Raw genomic sequence first — 24,097 nt, 5'->3', positions numbered from 1 at the left:
GCTACTTTGGCATATACTGTAATTATATATCTTTTTTTTTAAATCTTTGGGATAGCATGGAAATGGAATACATTGCCGCTCCATGTTTTTAATTTGGAAAAACAGCAGGCTGCATTTATTCGGTCAATCAATCAATGTTTATTTATATAGCCCTAAGTCACACGTGTCTCAAAGGGCTGCACAAGCCACAACGGCATCCTCGGTTCAGAGCCCACAAAAGGTCAAGGAAAAACTCACAACCCAGTTGGACATCAATGTGAATGGCTATGAGAAACCTTGGAGAGGACCGCAGATGTGGGGGACACCCCTCCACCCCCTCCCTCACTCTCCCTTCCCTAGGGGAGACCGGATGCAACGGACGTCGAGTGGGACTAACATAATATTGTGAAAGTCCAGTCCATAGTGGATCTAACATAATAGTGTGAAAGTCCAGTCCATAATCAAACTAACATAATAATGTGAGAGTCAAGTCCATAGTGGATCTAACATAAGACGGAGAGTCCAGTCCATAGTGGATCTAACATAATAGTGAGAGTCCAATCCATAGTGGATCTAACATAACAGTGTGAAAGTCCAGTCCATAGTCAATCTAACATAATTGTGTGAGAGTCCAGTCCATAGTGGATCTAACATAATAGTGAGAGTCCAATCCATAGTGGATCTAACATAATAGTGTGAAAGTCCAGTCCATAGTCAATCTAACATAATAGTGTGAGAGTCCAGTCCATAGTGGATCAAACATAATAGTGTGAGCGTCCAGTCCATAGTGGATCTAACATAATAGTGTGAGAGTTTAGTCCATTGTGGATCTAACATAAAAGTGTGAAAGTCAAGTCCATAGGGTGTCAAACATAATAGTGAGAGTCCAGTCCATGGTGGGGCCAGCAGTAGACCATCCCGAGCGGAGACGGACGGGTCAGCAGCTATTCTCCTACCAAGTTATATTCTCTCCCCTTGATCTCAAATAACATTTGATTCACTTACGTGTCTCAACATGGTCATACCCATTAGATGTTTTGTTTTATTCATCATAGCTGATCATTTCCCCTGAAGTTCTGAAATATTAATACCGGTCTCCGAAGTACTCGGCCACTTGTTTTAATGTTTCTTACGGAAGATGTTACGCTTGTTTTCAATGTATGTTACCACCATAACTAAACAACTGATGAGATTTCCAGCAACTGTTTAGAGACAGGATATTCAACTGAAATATTTCAAGGGCCACATTTCCAGGCCGGACTTCTCCCTTGACTGTTAGTCCCTTGTTTGTCTATTCCGGGGAATGGATATTGGATTTTTGTCCATTTACTTTGTCAGAGTTACAGGAGTGCTCTGCTGTTTGTTAGGATCATACTTGCCAACCCTCGCGATTTTCCTGGGAGACTCCCGAACTCCAGTGCCCCTCCTGAAAATCTCCCGGGGCAACCATTCTCTCGAATTTCTCGTGATTTCCAAAATAATATTGGGGGCGTCCTCTCTCCCCTGAAAATGAGACTATTATATATGTCTCCGTTATCCATAGGTTTATCTATAACCCATAAAGTCGGCAGGCACAGAGCTATTTCTCAGCGTGTGTTTATTCCATCCGGCACGTTATTACACTGACACACAACATTCGGATTCCCATCATGCATTGCTTCTAAACTACGGCAAGTAGTAATGTCCAAAAAACATAACAGAGACGAAGCAGAAGAACTAAGAGAAGACATGGCGACGACGAGTAAGAAGAAGAAGTACGCTTGTAAGTTCCAAAATTATTGGAAAAAAATAAATAATTCAGTTTCATCCAGGACAGCTCGAAGGGAAGGGGTATGCTGCCTGCAAATTTTGTAGATCAGACTTCTCCATTGAACATGGTGGCCTAACAGATATACTCATTCATGAACAATGTCATGTTTTGTGATCATGTTATGTTTAGTTGTGTTATTTTACTTTATGTTTAGTTGTGTTATGTTACTTGAAGACTCACTCCCTTGTTTCCATGACAACTCGTTAGTTTTCACCTGTCCTCATGTCACGCACCTGATTCATTTCGACTCATGCACCTGTTAATCACCACAGCATTATTTAAGCCTGTAGTTGCCAGGCAGTCAGCCTGGCGACATCACCCTCTAATCACCCTTGCTATTTATGATGATGATCCATGCTGCTTTTTTCATTCTCTTTTCTTGTTCCAAGTAAGTTTTCTTACTTCATGCCATAGTTTTCAAGTTTTGTTTTATGTCCACAGTGCATGCCTTAGTGCAAGTTTTTGTTTTCATAGCCAAGTTTTGTACCTCTGCTGTAATCGCCTTTCGTTTGTTCCTTTTTTCAAGTTAATTTTAAAAAATGTCGTTACCTTCACATCGTGTCCGATCTAGTCGCTTTGCACCACGGGAAAACAAACCCTGTGGTGCAAAAAAATATATACACCCACCCCCTCCCACCCCATCTCCCGACTTTGGAGGTCTCAAGGTTGGCAAGTATGGTTTGGACCTCCAATGAAAATGATAGTCAAAGATCATTCTATAACAGCACTTAATAATTCATTTTCTACCACTTGTCCTTAATAATGTTGACAAAATAATGGAATGGAAAATGACACAATGTTTTACTGCATATGTCAGCAGCTAAATTAGGAGCCTTTGTTTGCTTACTTATGACTAAAAGACAAGTTGTCTTGCATGTTCACTATTTTATGTAAGGACAAAATTTGACTAATAAACATATGTTTATTTACCCTAACATTTTTTTCTTAAAATAAAGCCAATGATTTTTGTGGTACCCTTTATTTAGAAAAATATCAAATATCATCATAGCACATTATGTAAATTATGTGATGGCGTCAAGGTGACACCGCCCCCACCGCTAAAGTTATCCTGGCAATTCAGGGGGAAGGTAACAACATTATATGTCAGAAAAAGACCAAATTGGTCTTCTTTAAAAAAATATTGTGTCAATGATTTTGTATAAAACATTTTTTTCAAAAACAGTAATGTTCTATTCGGGTCTATGCAGCAAAAATAAGGATGCCTGTAATCAGACCATCCATCCATTGTTCCTACTGTTCCCATCTCTCTGGTCACGTTTTCCTCGCCTTCTCGCTCCTCTCCCTGCTTTATAAATATGCATCCTTAAACTCGACCCCGTACGTGTTCCGAAATTACAGAGAAAGGGGAGAAGTGGGTCAAATAAAGCAGAAGCGGGTTCTTTTGTGGCTACCACATGGAGGCTGCTGTATCCATGGCAACTGGGCCCGTCAAAAAGAGCGTGAAATAATGTGGTGTAGGTGGGGCTTACGTGACTAACTCCACCCACTCCTTGACACACAGGAACCTTAATTGCCCTCTGTGTTGCCATGGGAGCAAAAACGAGTGAATCTTATTCATGCGCCTGTGAGTAAATCCCTCTCCTCGCTGACTTAGATGCACTCAATTAATATTCTGATTATTCAGAAGGAGAAAAAAAAGCTGCATAATCTATGTGAAATTAAATACAATAATGCATACAATTTAAAATGTGTGCAAATCCCTGGCATTGAATGAGGTGAGGACAAATTAAAACCAATTAGAAAACGATTATCATACAGTAGAAAAAGGCAATTAATTACATAACGTAATTTTATCTCGTGAGGCTTTGAAAAGATTGCCTAACAGGTTATAATACACACGTTCACGTAATTCCATACGTGTTAATGTCATATAGTTGACAGCGTTACAAGCGCCCTTATTCTGGAGGGATAAGCGTGGCGCTCCTCTTTGTTTTCCTTGCAAAAAAAGAAAGAAGGTTTGCTTGGCTTTGTTACCAAGAGAAGGCAATGAAACCAAAGCAGACTTTTAATTTTATTTTACTGCTCAAATTTACGCATGAGCACTGGCATAAGCACTGATCTACATTTCAGTCTGAGAGTGCTTGATGTGTGTATATTAGTGTTTTCCCGATTCCAATATTTTGGTACTGGTACCGGTACCAAAAGTATTTCTGTACTTTCCTGTACTTTTTGCTACTTTTCTTAATAAAAGGGACCACAAAAAATGGCATTATTGGCTTTATTTTAACTAAAAATCTACCATATGTTTATTATTGCAATTAAATAAAATAGTGAACAGACATGACAACTGGTCAGTAGAAGCATTTAGGTCCATCTTAAAACTCATTTGTATACTGTAGACCCCCTTTTTAGACCAGTTGATCTGCCGTTTCTTTTCCTTTCTGCTCTGCCCCCCCCCCCCCCCCCCCCACATCTGCGGTCCTCTCCAAGGTTTCTCATAGCCATTCACATTGACATCCCACTGGGTTGTGAGTTTTTCCTTGCCCTTATGTGGGCCCTGAACTGAGGATGTCGTTGTGGCTAGTGCAGCCCTCTGAGACACTTGTGACTTAGGGCTAAATAAATAAACATTGATTGATTGACTTGTAAAGAACATAATGTCATGGCTGTCTTGAGTTTCCAATCATTTCTACATCTCTTAATTTTTTGTAAAAGAGTGATTGGAGCACATATATCATGTCTTGTAATCATGTTTTGTTTAGTTATATTCTGTTGTTTTTGACTCCATTAGTTCCTGTTTTTGTGCACCCTGGTTTGTTTTAGTTTCCATGACAACTCATTAGTTTCATCTGTACTCATTTGGACTCACGCACCTGATTTGTTTAGGATTCACGCACCTTTGTTAATCATGTCATTATTAATTAAGCTTGTAGTTGCCAGGCAGTCGGCCTTGTTATTTTCATGCTCTGGTCATGCTAGTTTTTTCACTCCGAAGTTCATGCTGCTCCTTCATGCCATAGATCAACGCTCGTTTTTCTGTCAAGATGGGGGTTGGAGGGGTCGCAGCTTGCTGCGGGGTCATTCTCCCTGGAAGACAGACGGACTACTCGGAACACGGCGTGCAGGTAAAAACATGATTTAATCTACTCAGTGGCCTAGTGGTTAGAGCAGGGGTCGGGAACCTTTTTGGCTGAGAGAGCCATACAAGCCAAATATTTTAAAAAGTATTTCCGTGAGAGCCATATAATATTAATTAATATTTTTTAAGACTGAATACAACCAAATGCGTGCATTTTTAAGTAATACCAACATTTTTAGAGTATAATAAGTCTCTTATTCTTTTTAATAACATTGTTTTTCTGAAGCTAACCATCAATAAATAAAGTACTTCTTACCATTAATGCAACTTTTTGAACAGGTGCGGTAGAAACTGGATGGATGTGTTAAAATGCAGGAGAATGTTTTATATTTTGAACGTTATTTTTGACATTGTAATTACCAGCGGAATTATTCATTACTTACCGTGTTAAGCAATGTCAGCTAAGATTTATCTGAGAGCCAGGTGCAGTCATCAAAAGAGCCACATCTGGCTCTAGATCCATAGGTTCCCTACACCTGGGTTAGAGTGTCTGCCCTGAGATCGGTAGGTTGTGAGTTCAAACCCCGGCCGAGTCATACCAAAGACTATAAAAATGGGACATATTGCCTTCCTGCTTGGCACTCAGCATCAAGGATTGGAATTGGGGGTTAAATCACCATAAATGATTCCCGGGCGCGGCACCGCTGCTGCCCACTGCTCCACTCACTTACCAAGGGGTGATCAAGGGGATGGGTCAAATGTAAAGGAAAGATTTCACAACACCTGGTTGTGGGTGACAGTCATTGGTACTTTAACTTTAACTTAACTTAACAGAAACACAACTTAGACAAAACTATGGACAATAATCAAAACTTACTTGACAGGAAAACGACGATTGATCTATGGCATGAAGGAGCAGCATGAACTTTAGAGTGATAAAACTAGCATGAACAGAGCATGAAAATAACAATGACGGCAGGCCGACTGCCTGGCAACAACAAGCTTAAATAATAGGGACAACAAATCAGGTGCGTGATTCCAAATGAGTACAGGTGAAACTAATGAGTTGTCATGGAAACTAAAACAAACCAAGGTGCACAAAAATAGGAACTAATGGAGTCAAAAACAAACAGTATATAATTAAACAAAACATGATCACAAGACATGACAACATACTTGTCATCTCTGCTCGGGATGCTCTCCTGCTGGCCCCCACTATGGCCTGGACTCTTACTATTATGTTGAATCCACTATGAACTAGACTCTCACAATATTGTACTCGATCAGCAGTTCTTAACCTGGGTTCACTCGATTCGGTGAGTCGGCCTCAGGGGTTCGGTGGAGCCTCCACCGTGGAGGTCAAGCCACACCCGACTCATCGTGTACATAAAAACTTCTCTGGATACGGCAACAGCAGAAGTCAAACTGATTTGCAGGTGTGTAATTTATTGTGGGTTCATGCACTGTGTTGGTTTTGTTCTTTGAACAAGGTGATCTTCATGCACGGTTCATTTTGTGCACCAGTAAAAAAAATTATATAACTTTGTCTTGAATTTGAAAAAAATATATATTTTATTTTTCACCAAAGAAGGGTTTGGTGAATGCTCGTATGAAACTGGTGGTGTTCGGTACCTCAAACTAGGTTAAGAACCACTGTGCTAGATCCACTCGACGTCCATTGCACCGGGCAGGGGGTGCCCACATCTGCGGCCCCCTCCAAGGTTTCTCATTGTTATCCTATTGGGTTGAGCTTTTCTTTGCCCCTGATGTGGGATCTGAATCGAGGATGTCGTTGTGGCTTGTGCGACCCTTTGAGACACTTGTGATATAGGGCTATATAAATAAACATTGATTGATTGTCCCATCTTAGATATAACAAAATTACGTGCTAAAATTATAAAAATTAATACATTGTTATTAAAGGCAGAATATTTATATTGGAAGCCATGCAGGGAAGCTGTGGCAGAGCAGTTGAAGAAAGCGGACTGCGACCAAAGGGATCACGGTTCGATTCCCTCAATTTGACATGGGCATGCGCAGCTGGTGGTGCCCTTGAGCCGGTCACACAGCTCTCCTCCAAATTGCTCCGCGGCGGTTTGGAACGCTTCCCGCTGCTCCGATGTAACACTAACGATGTGTTTAGCACTGAAATATCGTGCAACGCATGCACAAACAAAGCTAAAAAAAATAAATAAATACAAACCCCGTTTCCATATGAGTTGGGAAATTGTGTTAGATGTACAGTAAATATAAACGGAATACAATGATTTGCAAATCATGTTCAACCCATATTCAGTTGAATATGCTACAAAGACAACATATTTGATAGTCAGATAATCAACTTTAAAATTTGATGCCAGCAACACGTGACAAAGAAGTTGGGAAAGGTGGCAATAAATACTGATAAAGTTGAGGAATGCTCATCAAACAGTTATTTGGAACATCCCACAGGTGTGTAGGCTAATTGGAAACATGTGGGTGCCAGGATTGGGTATAAAAACAGCTTCCCAAAAAATGCTCAGTCTTTCACAAGAAAGGATGGGGCGAGGTACACCCCTTTGTCCACAACTGCGTGAGCAAATAGTCAAACAGTTTTAAAAACGTTTCTCAAAGAGCAATTGCAAGAAATTTGGGGATTTCAACATCTACGGTCCACAATATCATCAAAAGGTTTAGAGAATCTGGAGAAATCACTCCACATATGCGGCATGGCCGGAAACCAACATTGAATTACCGTGACCGTCGATCCCTCAGATGGCGCTGTATCAAAAACCGACATCAATCTCTAAAGAATATCACCACATGGGCTCAGGAACACTTCAGAAAACCACTGTCACTAAATGCAGTTTGTCGTTACATCTGTAAGTGCAAGTTAAAACTCTACTATGCAAAGCAAAAGCCATTTATCAAAAACATCCAGAAACTTTGCCGGCTTCTCTGGGCCCGAGATCATCTAAGATGGACTGATGCACAGTGGAAAAGTGTTCTCTGGTCTGACGAGTCCACATTTCAAATGGTTTTTTGGCAATATTCAACATCGTGTTATCCGGACCAAAGGGGAAGCGAACCATCCAGACTGTTATCGACGCAAAGTTCAAAAGCCAGCATCTGTGATGGTATGGGGGTGCATTAGTACCAAAGGCATGGGAAACTTACACATCTGTGAAAGCACCATTAATGCTGAAAGGTACATACAGGTTTTGGAACAACATATGTTACCATCTAAGCGCCGTCTTTTTCGTGGACGCCCCTGCTTATTTCAGCAAGACAATGCCAAGCCACATTCAGCACATGTTACAACAGCGTGGCTTCGTAAAAAAAGAGTGCGGGTACTTTCCTGGCCCGCCTGCAGTCCAGACCTGTCTCCCAACGAAAATGTGTGGCGCATTATGAAGCGTAAAATATGACAGCGGAGACCCCGGACAGTTGAACGACTGAAGCTCTACATAAAACAAGAATGGGAAAGAATTACACTTTCAAAGCTTCAACAATTAGTTTCCTCAGTTCCCAAACTTTTATTGAGTGTTGTTAAAAGAAAATATGATGTAACACAGTGGTGAACATGCCCTTTCCCAACTACTTTGGCACGTGTTGCAGCCATGAAATTCTAAGTTAATTATTATTTGCAGAAAAAAAACAAAGTTTATGAGTTTTAACATTAAATATCTTGTCTTTGGAGTGCATTCATCTGAATATGGGTTGAAAAGGATTTGCAAATCATTGCATTCCGTTTATATTTACATCCAACCCAATTTCCCAACTCATATGGAAACGGGGTTTGTAAAAAAAAAAAAGACTATTCATCCCGTATCTAATATTGCGACTGCGGCAGTACGTGACCGAATAAATAACGTGGGTTTTCTGCGGTCGGGGCAGCGACCAGAAGGAGGAGGATGGAGGCATCCTGCCTCGCTACTGTGAGCCTCTGCCAACTTCTTTGTCTAAGCGGAAGCTGTGACGTTGAAACAGCCTCGTCAGTCCTCCAAGCCTGTGTTTCTATTTCCTCCCACATACACACACGTTGAGGTGTAGGGTGGGGGGGCAGTGGTGCTGAATCCTTTATGACTCATCTTGGCTCCTGACTGACGTAAGAGCATGACTGAACACACACACACACACACACACACACACACACACACACACACACACACACACACACACACACACACACACACACACACACGTCTCTTAGATGCTGAACTACGACTAAATTCCTGCACCTTTGCCTTCGTGCATCTTATGTTTTACTTATTTTACATTGCCCCTGTCTCATTCTTTATCCCTGTATCACCGGCTGCTCTCTCTGCCGGTGTATATTTGCTTCTTTTTTTCTTCCCCTTTCCCTCCCAACTCTTTGCCCTCCTCCACCATCTTCCACATTTCAATCCCCCCCCATCCCACCACCACCACGCCACCTCTTTATCCGTCTCCAGCGCCGTTCCTGGCATACTAAACACAAGTTCCCGTGATTACTTTTCTTCCTGAGAAACGTTGGATACAACTCAGAGGTTCGCTGGCGCTGCCTTTGTGCGTTGCCATGGCGACAGCCTCAGCACACTTAGCTCTATTGAAGAGAGAACTGGGCGAGGAGAGACGGGAAGGGAATTCGGGGACGTCACCGAGTACAAAAAAAAAAACAGCCAAAGGGGAGTCTTTTGTATTTGCGGAGCTTTTTCATAATGCGCAATGTTGTGATTGCATGTTTAATGCGGACGAGGTTCCAATAAATGTCCATTTCAAGGGGAGAGTTCAATGCGAGTTGTATATGTAGACAATTTTTTTTCTCCTCTGAACCACTGCACACAAAAGGGTGATCATTTGCACAAAACATACACCACTTGTGTGTCGCCTGAGCTATTATTCTCGGACAAATGCATCACTTTGTCAAATTGTTATTGACTGCCATCAATAAGATTGACCTAAAATTTTACACGCAACTCAATGCACTTTGGAAATAACCCGCTATATACTTAGGGGTAAGGGTGTCGAACTCGTTTTCACTGAGGGCCACATCGCAGTTATGGCTGCCCTGAATAATACAAACCCTGTTTCCATATGGGTTGGGAAATTGTGTTAGATGTAAATATAAATGGAATACAATGATTTGCAAATCCTTTTCAACCCATATTGAGTTGAATATGCTACAAAGACAACATATTTGATGGTCAAACTGATAAAAATTTTTTTTGCAAATAATATTAACTTTAGAACTTCATGCCAGCAACACGTGACAAAGAAGTTGGGAAAGGTGGCAATACATACTGATAAAGTTGAGGAATGCTAATCAAACACTTATTTGGAACATCCCACAGGTGTGTAGGCTAATTGGGAACAGGTGGGTGCCATGATTGGGTATAAAAACAGCTTCCCAAAAAATGCTCAGTCTTTCACAAGAAAGGATGGAGGGAAGTACACCCTTTTGTCCACAACTGCGTGAGCAAATAGTCAAACAGTTTAAGAACAACGTTTCTCAAAGTGCAATTGCAAGAAATTTAGGGATTTCAACATCTACGGTCTCCTGTCTGAGGACTGCATCTGGCTCTCTGATGAATCTTAGGTGCCATTGCTTAACACAATAAGTAATGAATAATTCCGCTGGTAATCACAGTGGTAAAATTAACGTTCAAAATCTAAAACATTCTCATGCATTTTAATCCATCCATCCGTTTCTATCGCACCTGTTCAAGAAGTCACATTGATGGTAAGAGGTATTTTATTTATTATTGGTTATCTTCAGAATAACAATGTTATTAAAAAGAATAAGAGACTTATAATACTCTAAAAATTAGAGATATCCGATAATGGCTTTTTTTGCTGATATCCGATATTCCGATATTGTCCAACTCTTAATTACCGATTCTGATATCAAATAATACCGATATATACAGTCGTGGAATTAACACATTATTATGCCTAATTCTGTTGTGATGCCCTGCTGGATGCATTAAACAATGTAACCAGGATTTCCAAAATAATTTTAACTCAAGTTATAGAAAGAAATGCCAACAGGGCACTGCCATATTTATTATTGAAGTCACAAAGTGCATTATTTTTTTTTTTAACATGCCTCAAAACAGCAGCTTGGAATTTGGGACATGCTCTCCCTGAGAGAGCATGAGGTGGTTGAGGTCGGCGGGGTTGGGGGGGAGGGAGGGCTAGCAGGGGTGTATATTGTAGCATCCCGGAAGAGTTAGTGCTGCAAGGGGTTCTGGTTATTTGTTCTGTTGTGTTTATGTTGTGTTACGGTGCGGATGTTCTCCCGAAATATGTTTGTCATTCTTGTTTGGTGTGGGTTCACAGTGTGGTGTGTATTTGTAACAGTGTTCAAGGTGTTTATACGGCCACCCTCAGTGTGACCTGTATGGCTGTTGACCAAGTATGCATTGCATTCACTTGTGTGCGCGAAAAACCGTAGGTATTATGTGACTGGGCCGGCACGCAAAGGCAGTGTCTTCAAGGTTTATTGGCGCTCTGTACTTCTCCCTACATCCGTGTACAGAGCGGCGTTTTAAAAAGTTATACATTTTACTTTTTGAGACCCATACCAATAATTTTGAAACCGATACCGATAATTTCCGAGATTACATTTTAAAGCATTTATCGGCCGATAATATCGGTAGTCTGGTATTATCGGTCATCCCTACTAAAAATGTTGGTCTTACTTAAAAATTAACGCATTTAGTTGTATTCAGTGTAAAAAATATCATATGGCTCTTACGGAATTACATTTTTAAATATTTGGCTTTCATGGCTCTCTGAGCCAAAAAGGTTCCCGACCCCTGTTATAAACGAGGAATGAGTCCATACAGAGCTAAGAGCCGGAGATTCAAGAAATAGACGGCGCACTTACCCGTGTAACAAAATTCCAGAGGAGGGGAACCTCAAACGATGGGTTAGTGTGGCTGACAAGAGGTTTAGGCTAAATAGTTATTCGTTCAAGGAGTTATCCGGCTTAATATAGACATGGCCTCAGCAAGATTGGTTGAAAAACATGGCCGTCATCAAGCAACACACTGCAAAAACTGAAATCTACGTAAGATTAAATATCTCAAATAAGGGTGATATTTGCTTATTTTCTGTCTGATAAGATAATTGTTCTCACTAAGCAGATTTTATGTTAGAGTGTTTTACTTCTTTTAAGGGCTTTGGTCCTAAATGATCTCAGTAAGATATTACAGCTTGTTGCTGAGATTAGATGTCATATATTGAGTAAAACATGCTTGAAACTATAAAATAAACTTTTGCAAAATTGTGTCATCAACACTCACAAGTATAAAACTACTTTTTTAAAGTAATCGTTTATTATTTCAAGCATCCATCCATCCATTTTCTACCGCTTGTCCCTTTTGGGGTGGCGGGGGGTAGCTGGAGCCTATCTCAACTGCATTCGGGCGGAAGGCGGGGTACACCCTAGACAAGTCGCCACCTAGGGCGCAGTAGGGATACATTTATTAAATTGATCTTAAATTGTATTTAATTCCAACATCTACCATAATATACTGTATAGTATTCGCCCCAAAAAGCCTTATAATTTGTGTTTTATAACTTTGCTGCATTACCACATTTGTTAAGAATATTTTCTGTAATTATATCAATATATATTTTTTTTCCAGTACAAGGAAGAAGAGTCCTGATGGACATCATGAACCATGGCAAAAATAATCATAATTTAATTCATCTTGTTACGTGAATCATGACATGAGAACTTCATTGGTTGTTTATGGAAAAATAAAAATCATGACTTTGACACAATTGTGTCTCATTCACCTTCCGCCCGAATGCAGCTGAGATAGCCTCCAGCGACCCCCTGCGACCCCGAAAGGGACAAGCTGTATAAAATAAATGGATGGATGGACAATAGAAAATATGTATTCGTATAGTAGTACACTTGTTATTAGTGACAATATACTTATTTTAAGGTATTTTTGGTTTCATTGAGGTTAGCTAATTTTACTTGTTTTTGAAAGTCTTGACAAGCCAAATGTTCTTGTTCTATTGGCAGATAATTTTGCTTAGTTCAAATAAAATACCCCTTTTTTTTTTTTTTTTTTCTTCTTGTTTTTGAACACTGACTTTTTGCAGTGCACAACTTTGCAGGGGTATGGGCTGGACTTAACTAATGGTCCCTATTGTTTTGTTTAATAACTTTAGAACATTGAGGATATCTGTATTACATGTATTCTACAGAGTGTGTCACGATGTCCATCCATCCATCCATTTTCTACCGCTTATTCCCTTTTGGGATCGCGGGGGGCGCTGGCGCCTATCTCAGCTACAATCGGACGGAAGGTGAGGTACACCCTGGACAAGTCGCCACCTCATCGCAGTGTGTCATGGTGTCATTTATGTCAAATTAAAGGCCTACTGAAGTGAGATTTTCTTATTTAAACGGGGATAGCAGGTCCATTCTATGTGTCATACTTGATCATTTCGCGATATTGCCATAGTTTTGCTGAAAGGATTTAGTAGAGAACATCCACGATAAAGTTCGCAACTTTTGGTCGCTAATAAAAAAGCTTTGCCTGGTTGTAGAGCTCCTCACATCCTCACATTGTTCACAATCATTGCCACCAGCAGTGAGAGCGATTCGGACCGAGAAAGCGACGATTTCCCCATTAATTTGAGCGAGGATGAAAGATCCGTGGATGAGGATAGTGAGAGTGAAGGACTAGAAAAAAAAAATAAAGGAAATCATTTTTAAAAGAAAGGCGAGGGCAGTGGGATGTTATTAGACACATTTACTGGGATAATTCTGGAAAATCCCTTATCTGCTTATTGTGTTACTAGTGTTTTAGTGAGATTATATGGTACGTGAAAGTCGGAGGGCTGTGGCCACGAGTGTAGTAACCGCCAGTGTCTCCGGTGGGAGAAGGTAAGAGAGTCCACAGCTTCAGGAGGATGCAAGCTCCACTCATGTCTACGGTAAGAGCCGACTTATTAGCACAATTTTCTCACCGAAACCTGCCGGTTGACATGTGGTCGGGAACCATGTTCGCTTGACCGCTCTGTTCCATACAAAAGCTTCACTTCGGGAATGTAAATAAGGAAACACCGGCTGTGTTTGTGTGGCTAAAGGCAGCTGCAATACACTGCTTCCCACCTCCATCTTTCTACTTTGACTTCTCCATTATTAATTGAACACATTGCAAAATATTCAGCAACACAGATGTCCAGAATACTGTGTAATTATGCGATGAAAAAAAGACGACTTTTAGCCGTGAGCGGTGCTGGAAGAACATGTCCGCTACCACCGGTGACGTGATGCGCACGCGTCAACATTCCGCAACGTTTTCAACAGGATATTTTGCGGGCAATTTAAAATTGCAATTTAGTAAACTAAACAGGCCGTATTGGCATGTGTTGCAATGTTAATATTTCATCATTGATATATAAACTATCAGACTGCATGGTCGGTAGTAGTGGGTTTCAGTAGGCCTTTAAGACAACATATTGGGTATACTTTTTTTTTTTCTTTCGTCTCTTTGTTTTATTTTCCCATCTGATTTGGGGGGAAAAGCAGGTCCACCCTGAATTGGTCGGCAGTCAATCACAGGGCGCAACAGCCTTATAGTTAAATAATAGAAAGAAAACAGAGTGTAGTTATTATTCTGCATGGTGGAGTCTGTAAATCCAATCACAATTTATTTATTAGAGCGGAACCTGAGCCAATAGAAACTGTTCTAAGTATGATGCAACAGTGCTGAACACAATTGTAATAGGTAAAAACAGTAAATATGGTTTTATGAATATGCAGAGTATCACCCTTAACAGCATTCAAAGAAGGTTTTTAATATACCGTATCTCTAGAGCAGGCCTGGGGCGCCAAATTTTGATAAAAGAATGTGTCTGGGGGCCGGTATATCGGATTTTTAGGAACACTAACTAACACAAAACATCACAATAATGTCTGATTGAATGCTAAAAATGTTATGACACCGCCTTAAAAACAGAATGACATTTTTTTTTTTTACTAAATTAGATTTTACATGAAAATACTGAATGTGGGATTTACAATATTAACTAAGAACGATAAAACACTGAATATTGACAACGCATGAACGTCACACTCCCTCTCGATCGACATATTTCACAATCCTGACATATTTCACAATTTCCAGTACTCTGGAATACCCTCCCAGTAACAGTTAGAGATGCTACCTCAGTAGAAGCCTTTAAGTCCCATCTTAAAACTCATTTGTATACTCTAGCTTTAAATAGACCCCCTTTTTAGACCAGTTGATCTGCCGTTTCTTTTCCTTTCTTCTCTGCCCCCCTCTCCCTTGTGGAAGGGGGTTTCGGGGGAACACAGGTCTGGTGGCCATGGATGAGGTGCTGGCTGTCCAGAGTCAGGACCCGGGGTGGACCGCTTGCCTGTGCATCGTTGGGGACATCGGCTGCTGATCCGTCTCCTGCTGGTCCCACTATAGACTGGACTCTCACTATTATGTTAGATCCACTATGGTCTGGACTCTCACTATTATGTTGGATCCACTATGGATTGGACTTTCACAATATCATTTTAGAGACACTCGACGTCCATTGCTTTCGGTCTCCCCTAGAGGGGTAGGGGTTGCCCACAAATGCGGTCCTCTCCAAGGTTTCTCAGTCATTCACATCGACGTCCCACTGGGGTGTGCTTTTCCTTGCCCTTATGTGAGCGCTGAACCTCGGATGTCGTTGTAGCTTGTGCAGCCCTTTTTAGAGACTTGTGATTTAGGGCTACATTGATTGATTGATTGAATCCAGCGGAACGCAAGGAAAAAGAAACAAACAGCCAAATATGGACGCAAAGAGTAAAAAAAAAAAACCCACCTAAAATCAGATATATCTGATACATCACTAAGCTTTGGAACTTTGTTGTAAAAATCTCCTTCCGCGTCTGTCCCTGACACCCGCATTTAAGGCTGGCCGCTGCCGAAACACTCTGTGGAAACGCCCCCCAACCACACTGCTTGGTTCTTCTTAGCTGCGGTGACTTAGATTACCATAGTAACTAGCATATAATGCAAAAGTGCAGATTCCAAAGGGAGGTTGATCAGCGCGCTTGCAGGAGTAAAGGTCACCGACTCTGTCCATGGTGCTGAAAAAAGAGAGGCATCAGACGGGGGCGAGGCATGTTGCTGACGGCGAGACACAGCTGGCAGATGATTAGATTGCACAGGCGGTACATGTTAATCTAATCATCTGTTGCCTTAAACAGCGAGCGGCCGGGTGTAGGAGGAGAAGGAGGATTGGAGCGACTGAAAAGTCAACACAAAAGTATCTATTGGAGAGCTCTGAAAACACATTAAAAACCCTGTCAACTGCGCAACTGCCTTCCAGCGTGAATCTGTGAGACTCTAAGTAGACGAATGAAACACTTTGTATAGTTCAAGAGTTCCAGTAATTTGAAAACATCACTGCACATTATAATGGCAGCTACAGTTTCGATCTTAAAGATCTAAAAAAAAATATTTGGGGACGTACGGCTAGCCCAGGTCTGCTCTAGAGGGACATCAATGAAGGTATGGGATTCATGCAACAGGAAGGGATGTTGGAAGTGGACAAGAAGAAGCCTCAAAAAAGAAAGAGTTGGACACGTACACCTACCCTGTAGTAGTCAGTGCTGTAGACGTCCCTGGACATGCCAAAGTCTCCAATCTTCACCAGCAGGTTCTCACCCACCAAGCAGTTTCTGTTGGAAGCAAAGAAGCAGCATGAGAGGTGGATGGGATAGAACTGAATTCAGATCATTTGTAACACATTTACTACTATTGAGTTTATGTATAACACAGCATAGTCCGAGTTTTACAACATAGACCAAGTGCCTATTATTAAGGATAGGGTCATGAACCTGGTGGCCAGGTCGCGGTGCACAAAGTGCTGTGATGCCAAGTAGACCATTCCGGATGCGATCTGCTGAGCGATGTGCAGCATCTGCGACTGAGTCAGCTCCACAGGTCTGGTGGTCTGGCCATCCGACATGAGAACTGCATCTGGACCGTGAGCCCTAAATGAGGGAGCAAGTGGAGACAGCGTGTTAGGTATGTCGAACGCTCAATGAGGGAACCTACAGAGAGAGCTATACTGTATAGGTAGATTAAGCGCTCAATGAGGGGCTACTCAGAAGGTGAGATAACTCCCTTAGTTCCTGTTTTTGTGCACCTTTGAGTTTGTTTTTAGTTACCATGGTTACTTATTATTTCCACCTGTCTCTGATTGGTGTTCGGGACGCTCACCTGTTTCCCGAGCACTAATCAGAGGCCATTATTTAAGCTTGCCTTTGCCTGTCAGTCGGCCTGGCTTCTTTGTTTGCTTCATGCTGCAGTTACGTGAGTATTCTTTGTCTTCTAACCTATGCTAAGCGGTAGCCCTAGCGACCAGTGCGATCCGCCTGTTTTTCCTCTGGCTTGTTTTCTGTTTTTGGTGCTTGTTTGATTTCATGTTCCTACCTGCACGTCCTGTACGGGGTGGTCCATCTGCATCCCAGGGCAACGAACCTTGCAGCAAACTGCGACCCCCCCCGACGTAACAATGTATATATGTGTATATATATACATACATACACATATATATATATATATATATATATATATATATTTTTTTTTTTATACAAAAAAATGCCTGAGTGGCTAGGAAACACCGACAGTATCAAGTGGTATAAATTGGATTAGAAAAGACGGATGAAAAAAAAAATTGTAATTAAAAAAATGAATAAATAATAAAAAAAAAAATAGATACAAATTATATATATATATATATATATATATGTATATATATATATATATATATATATATGTATATATATATATATATATATATATATATATATATATATATATATATCCATCCATCCATTTCTACCGCTTATTCCCTTTGGGGTCACGGGGGGCGCTGGTGCCTATCTCAGCTACAATCGGGCGGAAGGTGGGGTATCCTGGACAAGTCGCCATCTCACCGCAACATGTATATATATATATAAATATATATATATATATATATATATATATATATATATATATATATATATATATATATATATATATATTAGGGGTGGGCAAATTAATGCGTTAATTATGAGTTAACTCATCAATATATTAACGCCGACAATTATTTTATCGCACATTTGCGTATGTTGTTTACATGCTTTTATTTTGTTAACGCCTTTTCTTAACAAGATGGCGTCGCCCGGCGTCGAGGGGCTCTTGGTAAAGATGGAACATTTGGCAAAATTACCGGACAATTCTGCAAATTTCATGGCTGGCTTAAAGCGTGGACACTCCAGGATCACTTACGACCGCCAGACAATTCTGAATGTTGATAGATCGGGCCGTTTTGGACTGAATGACGCGTGCTTGCTAGACCGGCTAGCTAGCATGGGAATACTTTGCCGGCTACATCCAGCGGCCTGTGACGCAGCAGAGTATATGTGTTGTCCGTCTATTTATGAATAATGCAGACGAGGAGTGTTGGCTGAGTTCTTAACGTTTACTTTCAGAGCGTGCATATCACAACATACAAGATGCCGTCATGGCGACACACAACCTTTACCGGGTTACCGCGCATGCTCGTCACTCCTGTTGCATGCTGGGTAGTGTAGTTCTTTTTTCCTTTGACTCATAACATCACAATATAGTACCATGTATATGATGCGTTCAGTTTATCAAAGCACCAAGCAAACAATCGGAAAATTCCCATCATATCAATTCCTAGATATGGTCATAATTATTTTAAGTGCACTACGCAGAATAAACACAACATGATTAATATTGCTACTACGGATAATTTGATCAAAAATTCCCTAAAACAGCCCACTACCTATAATATAGGTTTTTTAAACATAAGATCCCTGATAAAAAAAATGTTTCTGCTGTTACCTCAGAAATTGCCTGTTCAGATGTTATGATTGTGGCTCAGATTATTATGTAGATGATATTTATTTTCCATAACAAACAGGATAACTTAAATACCCTGGCAGTGGTAGTACTAAGCTTAAATGTTTGTATTTACATTTTTGAGTTGATTTTCATAAAATATGCTATTTAACTGCTACTGTTTAACAAGGACTGATTTAAATTGTGTTTGCACAACAAATGTTTTGGCGCTTTTGTTCATGTGGGGGAATATTCCAATAAAGGTGCACTACACACTACTTTTGAATTCATTATTGGGCTTTGCATATACAATGCAGTTAATCGCGATTAATCAGAGAAATAGTGCGATTAACTTCAATTAAAATTTTTAATCGTTGCCCAGCCCTAATATATATACATATATATATATGTATATATATATATGTATATATATATATATATATATATATATATATATATATATATATATATATATATATATATGTATATATATATATGTATATATATATATATATATATATATATATATATATATATATATATATATATATATATATATATATATATATATATATATATATATATATATGTGATGTCCATGTTTCACCTGACATCACATGGACAAAGATATATATATATATATATATATATATATATATATATATATACTTATATATACCTATATACATACATATCTATGTATATACATATATATATATTTTTTTTTACATATATATTTTATATATATATATTTGTATTTTTTATTATATTTATATATATATATATATATATACATATATATATATATATATATATATATATATATATACATATATATATATATACTTATATATACCTATATACATACATATCTATGTATATACATATATATATATATATTTTTTTTTACATATATATTTTTATATATATATATTTGTATTTTTTATGTATATATATATATATATATATCTTTGTCCATGTGATGTCAGGTGAAACATGGACATCAGATATATATATATATATATATATATATATATATACATATATATATATATACATATATATGTATATATATATATGTATATATATATATATATATATATATATATATATATATATATATATATATATATATATATATATATATATATAAACATTTTTTTACAACAAAATAAATAAATATTATAACTATTATTATTAGTATTTTTTTTTATTTTTAACTTGGGACTTCCCGCTGGCCGGATTTTAGAACACTGGCAGGCTAGATCCGGCCCATGGGCCATAGTTTGGATCGCATCTTACTTCTTGGAGTTTTAAATAAAAGGTGAAAGTTATGTAAAATTTTCATCATAATTCATAACTATTTGACATAGTTTTCTGCATATAAAAGTGTGAATAAAATGTAATTTTTTTTTTTTTATGGGAGGATTTGCTTTGCCTTTCCTTTTCCCTACAATTCTGTTTCTGAAAACGTATCTTTGCAGTGATACAATGAAAAGCAGTAAAAGGCATGCCTGAGGAACTTGTTGAGGTCTCCGTGTTTCATGTACTCAAACACCATTATGAGCGGGTCGCTCTCCACACAAACGCCGTAGAAGGTGACGATGTGCTCATGCTGAAGGTTGGTCAGCAGCTCGGCCTCGCGGTGGAAGTCCTTCCGGGCGTTTTCGCTGGCCTCTTTCAGCGTCTGACACACAAACACACACACTAACATTTTATTAAACTGACAAATGGAAAAAAAAAAACATTACACATGCAATTCCGGGATCAATTAGTCATGTTTTATTTGGCTGATGGGAAAAAAATGTCTTGCCTTGTAAATATGACTTACAGTAAATTAGAACCAGCGATGATGGATCACAAGAACGGGGGGGAAAAATCGTTTCATATTAATGATAGCCACTTCCACGCACACATCAGTGTTTATGTTGATTACATTCCCAGCTTCCTTTCGACTCTCATCTGTCTCCCATCCATCAAGGAGGAAATCCGTCATGGTAGTCATACAATGTAAGTGACAGATCAACAATACGCTAAAGACTGCAAGTGGACGATGGGAAATGAAAGAAATTGATACGGATCTATCTATGTATACATCTGAACAGTACAAAATATATGCAACTGCTTTTGTCCTACATGAATAATAGATGTTCTTCCTACTGTAAATGCCATAGATATGCGTTCCACCTTGCGCGGAAGCGAACCGAGGTTCCAATTACAAATATAGGTTGAAAGCGCAAGGACACGTTGCTAAAAAAGCTTGTGGGGAGAGAGGAAGGAAATGACCCGATGACCTCCCAGCAGCCACAACGCTGACTTGCCAGAAAATGAGAAGGACCAAAACTCCGCACCCCCTGTTTTTCAGCCAATCGCGTATCATGAGTCATTAACATTATGGGCTGTAACGTAATCCATTGTGACAATGGCGATTTTTACAGTAGTGTTACAGTGCACAATTGGAAATGTAATATTGAGCATGTATGGGAAATATGGGAGTTGCTTTAACGTTGGGGGACTGCTTTTTGTCCTATTAAGATGGAATAAACTATTATAATTGCTTTTTTTTGTTTTTCGTTGGTGTAGCCCGCCTTCCGCCCAATTGTAGCTGAGATAGGCACCAGCGCCCACCGCGACCCCAAAGGGAATAAGCGGTAGAAAATAGATGTATGGATGTTTTCTACTTTTGTAGCTATATGTAGACATAGCAACTCTGAAGTGGCAACTGGTTGCATCAGCTCTGTGCTCCTTTAATGTATAGTCGTGTTGTTTCACCTGACATCACATGGACAAAGATAAGACCTTCTGGCGGAAAGTTCTGTGGTCAGATGAGACAAAAATTGAACTGTTTGGCCACAATACCCAGCAATATGTTTGGAGGAGAAAAGGCGAGGCCTCTAATCCCAGGAACACCACACCTACTGTCAAGCATGGTGGTGGTAGAAGTATGCTCTGGGCCTGTTTTACTGCCAATGGAACTGGTGCTTTACAGATAATGAATGGGACAATGAAAAAGGAGGATTACCTCCAAATTCTTCAGGACAACCTAAAATCATCAGCCCGGAGCTTGGGTTTTGGGCACAGTTGGGTGTTCCAACAGGACAATGACACCAAACACATGACAAAAGTGGTAAAGGAATGGCTAAATCAGGCAAGAATTAAGGTTTTAGAATGGCCTTCTCAAAGTCCTGACCTAAATGTGTGGACAATGCTGAAGAAACAAGTCCTTGTCAGAAAACCAACAAATTTAGCTGAACATGCACCAATTTTGTCTAGAGGAGTGGTCGAAAATTCAACCAGAAGCTTGTAGTTGGCTACCAAAGGCCGCGTATTTCAGTGAAACTTGCCAAGGGACATGTAAACAAATATAAACATTGCTGTATGTATACTTTTGACCCAGCAGATTTGGTCACATTTTCTGTAGACCCATAATAAATTCAGAAAAGAAGCAAACTTCATGAATGTTTTTTTGTGACCAACAAGTATGTGCTCCAATCACTCTATCACAAAACAATAAGAATATAAATTATTAGAAACTCAAGACAGCCATAACATTTTGTTTTTCACAAGTGTATGTAAACTTTTGTAGTGTAAAGTAGTAGTGTGTTATGATGTCTTTTGTTATTTTTACATTTTACTACTGGCAGCAGTCAAGAATGTTAAATGTTTCTTAAAAGGGTAGTAGTCAGTGTGTCAGGCCAGTGTTGGCGTTGTTGGTCTGGAAGCCAGGATGCAGAGACAGCAGGCGAAGTGCAGTCAGCAACTCGTGCCTCTTCAGTGCCGCCCTAGTGGCTCCCTGGAGCATTTTTAAAAAAGGATTAAAAAAAATGGAAAAAGATGGGGGGGGGAAATTGTTTTTGTTTTATTATGTTTTTGTTTGAGGACAAACATGACACAAATCTTACCAATTGTTAGAAAGCCCACTGTTTAATACGTTTGTGTGTATGCTTCACTGATGAGAGTATTTTGTAAACATCGTTGTTTCCTACTAATTTCGGCGGTTCTTGAACTCATCGTAGTGTGGACTCTGACGCAACAGTTTGTTTACATGTAAAATCATTTTGTTCACCACAAGTTTTATGCTGTGCGTGAATGCACAAAGGTGACCTTTGTTGATGTCATTGACTTGTTGGAGTGCTAATCAGGCCTATTTGGTCAGTGCATGACTGCGAGCTAATACATGCTAACATGCTATTTATGCTCGCTGTATGTACATATTGCATTATTTTGCCTCATTTGTAGGTATATTTGAGCTCATTTAATATCCTTCACTTTTATCGTCTTTGTATATAATTTAGTTTTGCATGTCATTATCTGTATGGTATATTGGCTGCATTTCTGATAGTTGTTTGTGTGCCATGTTGTTCCAGACTACAGCAAACATGACCAAGCCTTCCAAAGATTATAATAAATATATTAAAAGAAGACAGCCTTAACTTGGACACACACATCTATACCTGGAGTCATTAAATGCCAGTCATTTCCAGGAGTTATCTCACCCTCTGAGTAGCCTCTGATTTTCAAATGGTTTCTAATGTTGTGAAAATGTGTAGAGTAAATGTTAAATTTCAACATTTCTGTCAACAAAGATTTGCTTCAGCCTGCGACACATAGTCATTTTGATAGTAGGCTACTATAGCTAATAAAGACACTTATATCATGTGTTGCCTTCATTATAAGACTTATATGCATTTTTTTATTTTTTGCGGCTCCAGACAGATTTGTTTTTTGTATTTTTGTTCCAATATGGCTCTTTCAACGTTTTGGGTTGCCGACCCCTGGTATAAGGAAAGTGTACGAAAAAAAAGCAACCTGGAACAGAATGTCTAGAAAAGTCTATGCAGTGTGTTAAAGTTCAATGCAAAACAATAATCCATCCTTGTCCTACTGACGAGGCTGGCTTAAAAGGCTTCCTGATTGGCAACCAGGGACAGGTTAGGGAGCAAGCCTTCAGACCAGAGGAGAAGTGGTGGCAAATGGAGGCAAACAGGAAATGGAAACAAGAATAAGAGCGCTGGACAGGAAACAAAAATACACAGAAAACTACACCGTAAAATACATTTGTTGACTCAACTTGACTCGTTCAGGTCATTTTGTTGCTTCGACCGAGTTACGTTGAATCATATATAATAAATAGCTCTCTGATTAGTGTTCGACAGCAGGTGAGCGTGCCGACCACTAACCAGAGGCAGGTGAACCCAATTAATCCCCATTGAAACTAAAACAAACCCAGAAGTGCACAAAACAGGAACTAAAGGAGTCCAAAACTAACAGAACATAACTAAACAAAACATGATCCGGATCATGCCACGGATCATGACTCCATGTAGTGGTACGCCAAAGATTTTACACATTTTTTTAAGTAGAGTGTTTTATTTTTCAATATTCAAACACAGTCTTACTGTTCAAATGGTGAGT

At 39.4% G+C, this 24,097-nt stretch overlaps 1 protein-coding gene across 6 annotated transcripts in view; it reads right to left on the bottom strand.

Annotated features, from left to right (window-relative positions):
• ntrk2a (neurotrophic tyrosine kinase, receptor, type 2a) overlaps nucleotides 1–24,097 on the bottom strand; it is a 234,727-nt gene that overhangs the window by 26,959 nt on the left and 183,671 nt on the right. For 5 of the 6 annotated variants that reach the window (XM_061901553.1, XM_061901580.1, XM_061901571.1 and 2 more), the window contains 3 exons: nucleotides 20,197–20,369; nucleotides 16,663–16,818; nucleotides 16,413–16,503 (listed from right to left, as the gene is read on the bottom strand). In XM_061901553.1, coding sequence (XP_061757537.1) covers nucleotides 16,413–16,503; nucleotides 16,663–16,818; nucleotides 20,197–20,369 — 420 coding nt within the window. The remainder of the gene's footprint in view (nucleotides 1–16,412; nucleotides 16,504–16,662; nucleotides 16,819–20,196; nucleotides 20,370–24,097) is intronic. The other variant, XM_061901563.1, reaches the window with a different exon arrangement.

Source organism: Nerophis ophidion, linkage group LG01 (genome assembly GCF_033978795.1).
Source record: "Nerophis ophidion isolate RoL-2023_Sa linkage group LG01, RoL_Noph_v1.0, whole genome shotgun sequence".
Lineage (NCBI taxonomy): Eukaryota > Metazoa > Chordata > Actinopteri > Syngnathiformes > Syngnathidae > Nerophis > Nerophis ophidion.
Note: the sequence above shows the minus strand (reverse complement) of the source record. Positions and strands in the feature narration are given on the sequence as shown.